Source organism: Phocoena sinus, chromosome 5 (assembly GCF_008692025.1).
Source record: "Phocoena sinus isolate mPhoSin1 chromosome 5, mPhoSin1.pri, whole genome shotgun sequence".
NCBI classification, from domain to species: Eukaryota; Metazoa; Chordata; class Mammalia; order Artiodactyla; family Phocoenidae; genus Phocoena; species Phocoena sinus.
The window spans coordinates 104,027,611-104,040,195 of NC_045767.1; the positions used below are offsets into that span (position 1 = coordinate 104,027,611).

At 37.7% G+C, this 12,585-nt stretch overlaps 1 protein-coding gene across 3 annotated transcripts in view; it reads left to right on the forward strand.

Annotated features, from left to right (window-relative positions):
- KLHL2 (kelch like family member 2) overlaps nucleotides 1-8,946 on the forward strand; it is a 126,677-nt gene extending 117,731 nt beyond the window's left edge. For all 3 annotated transcript variants that reach the window (XM_032632629.1, XM_032632632.1, XM_032632630.1), the window contains 6 exons: nucleotides 801-998; nucleotides 1,371-1,472; nucleotides 2,644-2,772; nucleotides 3,407-3,547; nucleotides 6,043-6,186; nucleotides 7,832-8,946. In XM_032632629.1, the coding sequence (XP_032488520.1) occupies nucleotides 801-998; nucleotides 1,371-1,472; nucleotides 2,644-2,772; nucleotides 3,407-3,547; nucleotides 6,043-6,186; nucleotides 7,832-7,860 (743 nt within the window). In that variant the 3' untranslated portion in view covers nucleotides 7,861-8,946. The remainder of the gene's footprint in view (nucleotides 1-800; nucleotides 999-1,370; nucleotides 1,473-2,643; nucleotides 2,773-3,406; nucleotides 3,548-6,042; nucleotides 6,187-7,831) is intronic.
- Nucleotides 8,947-12,585: the final 3,639 nt, after the last annotated feature.

Sequence of the window (12,585 nt, forward strand, 5' to 3'; positions counted from 1 at the left end):
CCAAGAACCCACGTCTGTAACACCTCCAGTCCCTCTATCTGTCCTGGCAGACTTCGTAGCAGGCAGAGGGGCTCCCCAGGGCGAGGTCCTGCCTGTGTGGACCTTCCCTCCTTCACAGATCCCTCCCAGGGGTGCCAGTCCTGTTCTGAATGCCTTTTTCCCCCAATCCTGCTGGGTTATGTGGAGATCTTTCTTGCAGCTTTGGTTGTAAAAGAGATCTTCTGCCAGTTTCCAGTTGGTTTTCTGTGAGAATTGTTCTATACGTAGATGTATGTTTGATGCGTTTGTGGGTGAGGTGAGCTCCATGTCCTCCTACTCTGCCATCTTGATCCTCCCTTGTTATATTGCATTTAGTTGTCATGTTTTCTTAGTCTCTTCTGATCTGTGACAGTTCCATAGTCTTTCCTTATCTTTCATGCCCTTGATTCTTTTGAAGAGCACTTGGTCTGATATTTTTGAGTAGAAGGTCCAAAATTGAAAGCCATGGGAGATGTATACAGGTTCAAGTAGTTGGAAAATATTGGCTCATTGTTTACGTCTGTAAGTAAGTCTGAAGAAGCCAAGAGTCAAAATAGTACCTCAGCCCATGCCATTGCATTTTTCAGTAGTAGTAAGGAGCACAGTCTATTCATTCTATATTCTCGCTAATGAATAGCGTTTCTTAGGACCTATTCAGCCAGGCTTCTCCTGAGGGGGACTTCTGTTCTGACAACAGCTGTAGACTGTTTGGAATGCAGTCTTCAGATGTTGGTAGCAGTTGGGTTGCACATGCATTATTAACTGCTGTATTTCTTTTTCAGGAATGGTCTACATGGCTGGACTCGTTTTTGCTGTTGGTGGCTTTAATGGCTCCTTAAGGGTCCGCACTGTGGATTCCTATGACCCCGTGAAAGATCAGTGGACCAGTGTTGCTAACATGCGAGACCGGAGAAGCACCCTGGGGGCTGCTGTGTTGAATGGACTGTTATATGCCGTAGGAGGCTTTGACGGGAGTACAGGCAATTTTCTTTTATCTTTCCTTCATTGCTGTTAGAATTAACATAGCGATCACATTTATGGAACAAGGCCTAGCAAAATTAGGAGGCATTTGAATGTTTTAACAGGTATTGTGAAGATAAGTTTAAAATTTCCATCCAGAATTCCTTTAAATGATGTTAAGAGTGCTCAGTATGTAAATTTTCTTTCTCATGCTTCAGTGTCAGTCATCTTCCCAAGTTTAAAAAGCCAGTAAATGTCAGTAGCTTGCGTAGGAGCTCGCTCTTCCTCTTCGACACATAATTGGATTTTGGCCCACTTTAATGCAGCTGAAGTATTTCCCCTACTAATACATATAAGGAACCTGAGGTGCAGTGCGTTGTGCTTTATTACAGGGCTGTCCTCGGTGGAGGCTTACAACATCAAGTCTAACGAGTGGTTCCACGTGGCCCCCATGAACACGAGGAGGAGCAGCGTGGGTGTTGCCGTAGTTGGAGGTGGGTCGGCTTCCCGGTGGTTGTGAGTGGTTCTTCCTGTAACCCGGACTCTGGTTTTCTAAATGGGCAACCAAAGGGCCATTTAAAAGGGAAATAGTGGCTATTGGAAAACGCTAGTTATCCCTTTTTAAAATAAGGCACGCCTGCCCTCTGGTCCCCTTCCCTCTCTCTCTGTCCCCCTCCTTCTCCCTCTCTCTGTGTCACCTGTGTAATATTACTAACTGACTTTAATACCGTCATCTGGGGAACAAACCAGATGGCATGGTATGAAATTTTACATCTGGAGAAGGGCTGTTTAACATTTAAGGGATGGGTTGCCACAGTTATTTATTTATATCCTACTTTGTCCCCCAAAAGAGTTTAATTAGTATGATTTTTTTTTTACTTGGTTGGGCGAATTTGTGGGTTCCCACCCCCTCCCCATGGTGGGTATAATCCTCTGCACCAACTTTTCTTTTACCAGCTTTACTGAGATAGAATTCACATACCATACAATTCATGCATTTAAAGTATACAATCCAGTGTGCATCTGTCATAACAGTTCATTTTAGAACATTTTTATTACCCCCCGAAGCAGTCCTACTCCCCTTGGCTATCATCCCCATCCTCCCAGCTCTCAGCAAACACTATCTACTTTTCTGTCTCTCTGTAGATTTTCCACTTACAGACATTTCATATTAATGAAATCATACATTGCAGTATGTGGTCCTTTGTGACTGGCTTCTTTGACTTGGCATAATGTTCAAGGTTTGTTCATGCTGTAGCGTTTTACCAGTACTTCATTTCTTTTTATTGCCAAATAATATTCCATTGTATACTGGTACTGACTCTTGATTCAACTTTTTTTTCAATTTACTAAGATAACTTTGATATTTAATTTGGTTTTCCAGGATGTTCACTTACCAAATAGTGTTTATCCAAAGGTATACTGAGTGTACTTTCTTGTTCTATCAGTCAGATTATTGATGAAAGTGTTACATTAATATCATATATATTCTGCAGATCTTAATAATATGATTTGGTAAGTCCACCTATCACCATTAGGCAAGATTTTAAATAGTTCCTAATACTTTAAAGGTAAACTCTGCTACCAAGGAGGAAAATGTATTATTTCCTGACTTGAAAAAATAGCTTTTTATGAATTTGGCTTTCTCTGTGATTCCATGTTTAGGTCTGCTTTATGCTGTCGGGGGTTATGATGGAGCTTCACGTCAGTGTCTCAGCACAGTAGAATGCTACAGCGCCACAGCAAACGAGTGGACCTATATAGCAGAAATGAGTACCAGACGGAGTGGAGCAGGTGAATAGGAACCTCATTTAGTAATTGAAGCATGGAAATGATGGAAAAGAATTAAACAAGTGAAATGATGGCATCTCTTTATATTATCAGAAAATATATGCTGATTCTAGTGACACTTAAAATGTCTTTTGCATTATGCAGGTAGAGTTGGTAGGTAGCTGCACTTAAATTTCACTTTGTAAAATTTCTAAAGTGTTATATTAAAGGCTTCTGTTTTGTTTAATTATTTACATTGTTTGGCATTACTTTTAGGTTTTTGTTTTTAGTGCTTATTGGAGAACTTGCTTAATAATCAACTCCATATCCATTGCTTACAGATTTTATGCTCTAATATTGGTTTGCTTTTATCATGAAAGTTGTTTTCAAAAGATTCGTGTAAAGGACTTCCCTCTCTGTGTTTCACCTCCATATTATTTTTATTGTATTTGACATGCTTTTGTAGAACAATAGTTCTGAGATTCTCATTTGTAATTCTATTTGTTTCTACTTCTTAGGCTGTATGCTTTAATATTGACTTTTAATATGAATAATCATTTCAGAAGTTTTATTTACAAGTCATTTGAAGAAACCCTAATATATTATAAATTTCTTGTCCCTTTTACTCTACTATTGTTTGGTTCTTTGTGTTTTACAGGTGTTGGTGTGCTAAACAACTTATTGTATGCTGTCGGGGGTCATGATGGCCCTTTAGTACGAAAAAGTGTTGAAGTGTATGATCCTGCCACCAACACATGGAGACAGGTTGCAGATATGAACATGTGTAGAAGAAATGCAGGTATCTATCTAGTTTATGATTACAAAATTTATACTGAATTGTATTCAGAGTATCACTGTGTATTTCCATTGTTCTTTTACTGATCTGAGTTCCCTAATAGACTTGCTCTTTAAAGGCAGAAACTTTTGTAATAATCCTATATAGTGAATGCCTAGTATAGTGTCTGGACATAACAGGTTGATGTGATCCTTCTGTTAACTTATAATATCTGTCAAAGTTTACTTTTTGGTGATGAATGTAGAGACTTAATTAGAGGAAGAACCCTCTTTATTTGATACTTGAATTCATTCATTCTTACCACAGACATTTTTGAGTGTCTACCTGTATCACATTCTGGAGCCCAGTTCTCAGGGAATTTAGTCTAGTTGAGTAAATATTTATACCAGATTAAAAAACTAGTTATTTATCTGAATCTGGAGGGGAAGCCTGAAGAAGCAACCTCAATTTAATACAGTTCAGGGTTTCTAGAAAATGGAAAAGCTAAAATAACAACAACAATAATTTTAAGAAAGCTGAGGTCTTCAAGATCTCTTTAAGTAGGTACAGAACTACCTACTTAAAAAGAAGATCTGTAGAAGGGAAATAGAAATGGAAAATAGATTCAGGGTACCTGGGTAGTCTTTTTGGGAAATTCTCATTTTTTTAAAAATGCCATTGTCTTCATGCCAGTTCCCATAATCCAAAATAAGTTCCTGATGATTCTCAAACTCACTGTATACCACTGGATGATGTTGCAAGATGCACCCTCCATCCCCCCAGAAATGTTCTTCTTAATTTCTCTTTAATTTAAATGTGATCACTAAGGGAGATAAGTATATGTGACTGCAAGAACTTGCTCAACAGAGCAAAATATAAAATTAATTTACTTGACCTTTTACCTCATCCAACTGGTACAACTGGTACTTGGTGAAGTACTAAAACTCTCTCAGCTATGGATAGTCCAGAACTATTAATAGTAAGACCCACAAATCTGGGGCCCAGCACATATGAAGTTAGAAAAGCATACGTGCATGTGCTTCCTGGATTAGGAAATTCATTTGCAATTTGAACTTTTGTTATTATTTTCCTAAAGATTATTCTAATCTTATTTTTTCTCTACCCTTGTTTTATTGTTTTCAAATCAAAATTAGCTCATTTCTTCTAGCCAGAAGAATAAGGAGACACTTTGTGTATGTAGAGCTATTGTCATCCTGCTCTTGCTTTTCAGGTATTTGAACTACTTTAAAATGATATGAGTTTGCTTCCTGTCGAGAGACTATCATAGTAGCACAACAGAGTTTGAGTAAAGGGGATCCACTCCATTTGCACAGAAGATACTATTGCTTTTAAATGCTGTGTAGAGATTTGGGCTCATTATTTTGTTACGTTAAAAATCTACAAGCACCTATTAATTGTGTTAGCAAAACTGTCTGTAGAGAGACCAGTGTGCGGGCAGCACCCTTCTGGATGTTTTGATGCCCTGTAGTACCAGTTCATAAAAGCTCTGAATCGTGTTTAAAATTATTAAATATGCTTTTAAAAAATAAATTGAAATAAAGAGCTTTTAAAATGTGTTTATCTTTTCACTCAGCAGTTTTCTTTGTAAACATTTATATTAAGAAAATTATTGCACAAGTATGCAAAATGTGCAAGAGATCCTTGTTCATTGTAACATTATTGATAAGAGCAAAAAAGCTGAAAATAACTTAAAATCCATCAGTAAAAGACAAATTATGGTATTATCATACATGGAATACTATGCAGCCATTAAAAATTATGTAGATCTGTATTTATTAACTTGGGGAAATGTCCAAGGTATATATTGTTTGGTGGGAGTGAGTAAAAAGTAGCATGTGTAGTATGAGCTACTTTGGGGTTAAAAAAAGGAGTGTCTGAGTATATACATGTAGAAAAGAGCCAGAATTTCGATGATCAGGATTCTAAGCGGTATAGGATTAGTGGTGGACTTTTTTTCTTTATACTTTTCTAGATGTTTTGAATTTCGCAAAAATCCAAAAAATATTTTATTCTCATAATAATTAAATAAATAATACTGTTTTCCCTTTTAAAGGAGATAAAATAGTTGACCAGTCAGTATAATAATTAAAATTCAGAATCATTTTTACTTTCTACTAATATATATATTTATTTTTCCTTTATCCTTAGGATTTCCGTAGAAGCTGACTTTGGGAGAGTTCTTTGACCTTTAATTTCCTACTGTTTTTAATAAAATGGGAATTAAAATAGTTTCTAACCTGTAAAGTAAGGTTATTGTGAAGGTTAAATGAAATAATGCATATATAAAGCATCTACTGCATAAGTAACATGAGTAGGAGCTTACAGTTAGTATTAGATTCTCAGATATAAAGGAATTCTTTTCGGGTTCCCCCATCTTCTCTCCTTGCCTCTTTCCAGGAAGTACGTGTCTCTGGATCACCTCACCAGACACATTCAGGGATACTTATATTCATCCAAATTTTTAAAATAATTGTTTTCTCTCTGTAATTTTTTTAAAGGAGTTTGTGCAGTTAACGGTCTGTTATATGTAGTTGGAGGGGATGATGGTTCCTGTAACTTGGCATCAGTAGAATATTATAACCCAACAACTGATAAATGGACAGTTGTGTCATCTTGTATGAGCACAGGGAGAAGTTACGCAGGTAATAATTGTTCAGTTTTCTTATAGTCTTCTATTATAATACGAAAGGATTACATCATTATGATTTTTACATTAAGAATGTTTTTCTCGGGGCTTCCCTGGTGGCACAGTGGTTGAGAGTCCGCCTGCCGATGCAGGGGACACAGGTTTGTGCCCCGGTCTGGGAAGATCCCACATGCCGCGGGTGGCTGGGCCCGTGAGCCATGGCTGCTGAGGCTGCGCGTCCGGTGCCTGTGCTCCGTAACAGGAGAGGCCACAACAGTGAGAGGCCCGTGTACTGCAAAAAAAAAAAAAAAGAATGTTTTTCTCCTATATAAGAAGGAAGTCTTTTCTCAAAGTATATCTTATTTCTTATTCTCAAAATAATTAATATCAGATATGTATATTCTGAAATAAAGCACTAGTATCCTTTTGTCATTCTGTAGTCACTTGTATTCAAAATTACAAATCTTTCCAGTGTGGCATCATAAAATTTAATATGGCTACATCTGTATGCAGTGTCATGGAATTCACAATGTAGCAAGGCTTTAATTACTCAAATATCCAAAAGATATGAGCCCTATAACATCTCCCCTGGCAGGGCTCCATGTGATACTATTACAGTGAGGCTACAGAGTAATTTTCTTACTTAAGCACAGCACTGATTGAATTATAAAATATCAGTTTGGTCCATTCTCTTCGTAAGAGAAATGGTAATGCTCTTTAATAAATATAATGATGAGTCTTTAAAAGTATATGTTGCATGTAGTTTATTCTGATATTTATATTGCTTTAAATATTAGAATGTTTCAGTAACATTCTAATATAGATTTAACAGTGGGGAAAAAAGAAATTTATACTAATTAACCATCACTGTTACTTGTCATCTAAAACAACACCTAATAGAACTATTAATTTTTTTTTTTTTTTTTTTTTTTTTTTTTTTTTGGGGTACGCGGGCCTCTCACTGTTGTGGCCTCTACCATTGCGGAGCACAGGCTCTGGACGCGCAGGCTCAGCGGCCATGGCCCACGGGCCCAGCCGCTCCGCGGCATGTGGGATCCTCCCAGACCGGGGCACGAACCCGTGTCCCCTGCATCGGCAGACGGACTCTCAACCACTGCGCCACCAGGGAAGCCCTAGAACTATTGATATATAGAGTAGGATCCCAGGATAGCATTCCTCAAAATTACGTGAAATTTTTTAAAATGGCTTTATTGAGATATATCTGACATAGAATAAATAGCATATATTTAAAGTGTACAGTTTTATTAGTTTTGACATATGTATATAACCACAAAACCACCACAATCAAGGTAATGAAAATATTCATCACTCTTAAAAGTCTGTTTGTGCCCCTTTGAGTATTAAGTGGATCTTAGTATTTCTTGAGTAAAATTATTTTCCCTTAATTGTAACTGTGAAGAGCAAAAGACGAGCTCTGGATTAAATAGTCTTAGGTAGTTTTGGTCCCTAATTTTTAAACAAAGATTTCATTGTCATTTAGATTAAAATGATAGTAATACTAAAGTTTCTAAGAAAGAGATTTTGAAACATCATGATCTGTTCAGTCCCTCTTAAGTAATAATATAAAAACTTCAGTATTTTCTCAGAGATACAGAATGATTCCTGTGACTTCTGTTTTATTTCTTCGTTTCTTTGTTCAGGGGTCACAGTTATTGATAAACCATTATGAGCCTGAAGGACATTTTCAGCACATTTACACATGAGAAGAAGCAGACTTCAACAAGTACTTCTGAAGTGACTGAGAGTCTAGCACTTCTCCACTTGTAGCTGCACTTTAAGTCTCCGCAGAAGATAAGATCATCTGCCTTTATAGGCGTCAGATATTGAAGATTATTTTTGGTAGATGCACCGCGTAAGCTTTTCTGCAGTGAGCAGCAGCTGACTGAATTTTAATAAGAAACTTGGACTGCAGTATTATTCTGTAGTCTTTGGACAATAGTTGCTTTCACAAAGACTAGTTACCAATCTTGAATGACTGGATTATTTTGTGAAGCGGGATAAATATGTGTTCTTGTAAAATTAAGTTTCATCTTTATTCCTTCTCCTGAAAATCTGTATACACAAGAACTGAAAATCTTTGAACAGGTATTAAACTCTGTGTAAGTATACAAACTAGTTGAGGGATAAAACTGTTTGCTTTTATAAAATATGTTTGATTACATGAATATAATAAATTGTGTGCATATAAATGTGTGTCTATTTGCTTTCCTTTAAATATGTTTGAAAAGATGTTTGAAACTTGATTATACTATTTATAATTGGCACAGTACTTTGAATTATGCCAGTACTACATTGTAAAACAGAGTTGTATTTTTTGATATTTAACAATGCTTAACACTTTAAAATGCCACTTCTGAGGAACGAACTGGTGTAACACACTTGAATACATGTGTGATGCCAAACTTTTTAAAATAAAATATAAATTATGCTTATTTATTATTTTCTTTGGTTTAATCTTGGTCATGTTTTGGTGTATATTTCAAATTTTTTTCTTAACGGTTTGGCATGAACATTACTGCAGGTTTTTGATGAATATAATGAATGTATGGAATTGAACTGAATTTGCATGGTCTTAAGAATTTTTTCTGTGTGTATAAATTTAGCTGCTATTAACAGAAAAGACAACTTTCTGTGAGTAGCCATCTGTGTTGATCAGATAGAATTTTTCTGAGATCTTCAATTAATCTTACTTTAAAAATGACCAAAATGTGTCTTTCTTGAATTAACTTTGAATAAAAGTTTGTATATTATTTGATTCACATTGTCCTTGATTTTTATCTATTTAGTTTGCTACTAAGAAAGTTGCCTGTTCACTTTTTGTATTCTTTTATAAAATTTGCATTTTCTAACTTCATAAATCAATATTTAAAATTAGTTGCCAAAGAAACCTACAAGGCAAGTCTGTTAAGTTCAACAACTGAAGTCATGGAAAACTGTTCTCCAAGAAAAAGCTACCTTAATAATCAAGGAAAAAGTCTCACAAGGATTGGTGAAATTTAAAGTTTTATATTCTTCTGTCCCTAATATGGGCAGGGCACAAGATAAAGATAAAACAGATAGCACTGGACCAAAAAGAAAGTCAAAGAAAAAAATACCTACTTTAAAACAACTGAGAAATAAATTGTGGTTTTGATACCAAATAAAAGGAATTGAGGAAATGGGCATGGGGGAGTGGGGTGGACAGCTGAGGTGCTGGGACAGAAGGAGGAGGAGATGGAAGGGGGTGATGGGGTATAGTGGCTGTTTCTCAGAAATTTAAAAGGTAGGCATGAGCTCTTGCCAGAACAGTCAATAATCAAGAGGAAAGAATTATACCTGTGATAAAATTTGTTTAGTTAATATAGAGTATTCACATTTAAACATAGAACCACATTTATTACCAACTTAGTTGAATTTTCCGTTGTAAGTGGAAATATGAAGACTTTAATCAGAAAAAGAAAAAGCCTGTGTTCACCTTATGAAAACATGAATTTCTGCATTAGTGTGGCTCCAAGCACATCCATTGTCAACAAACATGTTGAGGATCTAATGAACTTGGAGCAATGCTAGCTGCTTCTGACAGTGGCACCAAGAAAAGTGTGTCATTACGTTTCCTGATCACTTCCAAACACTAATTTTCCATGAAACGCTCCATGAATCTGTCAAAGATTTATCTAAAAATCTTTAAAGCTTTTCTTAAAATATAATCTATTAGGGTGACAGTCTTAAAAAACTTAGCATGTCAGATACGTCTTTGTCTTTTCTTTCTTTGAAGCTTTAATAGCTATACCATAAAACTGTTTGCCAAGGTTTGTCAGTAGCTAGATTCATAACTCCATGATTTCAGAGAATTTGAATGTACTCCCCCCACCCCCCGCCAGCCTTTGTCTCTCCAATTTGAAACATCTTGTTTTGTTTTGTTTAGGCTTATAAAAATGTTCCTGGCTTGTTCAGATTATTGTACAAAAAAGAGAGGTCAGAAGTCTTAGAAATCCTGCCAAGGGAACCACCAGGTGTGAGCAGAGTTCAAGGTTATGTCCATGAAAATGCATTGTAAAGCAACTCTGCTGCTTGCTTTGCTTGGCTCTACACCTTGTTGACTGAAAGCAGTGATGACTGGGGTTGAGGTGAATGGTGTGTATACTTTCAGTTCCCCTCCCATCCCTTATGGACTCTGGCATATGATTCCTGGTTTTTATTATCATCCCTTATAGACAGCATGAGGACCCATGTATTTATAATGTCAGCTGTTGATGAGTTATGAGACAGGGTAGCATAATATTACATAGTGATGTAATGGGTTAGCCCAGCGGTCCCCAACCTTTTTGGCACCAGGGACCAGTTTCGTGGAAGAAAATTTTTCCACAGAATGGTGGTGGGGGTAGGGGGATGGTTTCAGGATGATTGAAGCTCATTACATTTATTGTGCACTTTATTTCTATTATTATTACATTGTAAATATATAATGAAATAATTATACAACTTAAAATAATTCAGAATCAGTGGGAGCCCTGAGCTTGTTTTCACTTGCCACTCACTGATAAGATTGATATGAGTCTGCAAGCAATTGATTTATTATGGTCTCTGTGCAGTCAAACCTCTCTGCTAATGATAATCTGTATTTGCAGCTGCTCCCCAGTGCTGGCATCACTGCCTCAGCTCCACCTCAGATCATCAGGCATTGGATTCTCGTAGGGAGCACACAACCTAGATCCCTTGCATGCACAGTTCACAGTAGGGTTCGCGCTTCTATGACAATCTGATGCCGATGCTGATCTGACAGGAGGAGGAGCTCAGGAGGTAATGTGAGCGATGGGGAGTGGCTGTAAATACAGATGAAGATTTGTACGCTGTCTGCTGGCGGGCTGCTCACCTCCTGCTGTGCAGCCCGGTTCCTAACAGGCCACGGACCAGTACTGGCCCGGGGGTTGGGGACCCCTGGATTAGCCTGCCTCTTGTTTCAGTTTGGTCTTGAGCAAATTGTGTCCTACTGGCTTTTACGGCCGCCGTGTCTCATTTTGGAGAGGAGGCTACATGGGAAAGTTGAATCACACTTTGAATCAAATTTCTGGTATTTTAAACCTGGCTTCACGACTCTAAGGAAAAAAGCAGTGTGTGATGTATTGCAGAGCCCATGGGCATAGGAATCAGATGGCTCTCAGTTTGCATCCCCCTCTGTCAGTTGCTAACTGTCACCACTTTAAACACATTTCTTAACCTCTGACATTTTGTCTTCTCTAAAATGGCAACAGTAGTGTCTATGTCACTTACAAGGTTATTGCGGAGTTTGAAAGAAATGGTGTATATTAGTGGGTTTGACATACAGAAGACCCTCAATAAATTATCACTACTGTTGCAGTTCTCTGAACCTCCCATTTCTTCATTGTAAGGAAATACGTGAGTTGAGCTTATTTCTGTAATTTTGGAGCCATCTCTGTATTTCCTTTCAGCTCTGAATCTCCAAGATTTAAAATAATAATTTGACCCCTTCACATACATACATCTGCTCCAATATAAAAGATATATATCGCTACTGTGGTAGGATTTTAAGTCAGATAATAACCAACATAGTATTACTGAGCACTTCCTGTATTTCAGATACTGTGCAAAGGGCTTTGCATACATAATCACATTTATTGTCATAACAAACATTATTATAATACCCATTTTACAGAAGTACTAGATAAAATTTTGAGAAATAAGTTATCTAAGAGCACACTGCTAACGAGTGACAACCTGGTAGGTCTGACCCCATAGCGCATGCTCTTAACTAACACTCCTTGACAGAAGGCGGCACGTTTGGGCAAAGGGAAACTTGGGCTGCGGTGCAGTCACACCCACAACCTCTAGGGGGCGCCTAGAGCTAGGCCGGCCAATCAAAGGAATCCTAAATTGGGGTGAGGGGCTGGGATGCATCAACCAGTCACTGGACTCAGGCTGCCCCCTGGAAAGGGACTTGTGCCATGGGAAAGTGGCTCTTTTTGCCAACATTCAGTAGCTGAAGACCTGCTTTAGTCCTGAAGGGGGGACCTAGGTGGTGCAGCACAACATCCACCCCAGGACACCATAGACCTCCTAAAGACAGGGCTCTGAACACTCAAGGGACAGATCCCGTTTCTTTTCATTTGATGTGATTTTTCTGTCATGATACTTTACAAAGAACGTGGGTGTCAAACACATGGGACAGTTAGATGAATGGGTAGAGGTCACTGGACCTAACAAGAGACACATCCCTCAAGAAGGGGCTTCCTAAAGCAGATGGTACCTGACCCCTTATTTCAGGCAGGAGAGCCAGTCCGATCACAGCCATGAGAAGCGACATTATCCCGTCTGTACAAAGTCCTGCATAGAAAGTGCCTTCAACTAAACCTCATGTTGCCCTTGTGCACGTTTTAAAAGGCTCTCTTAAGCGAAA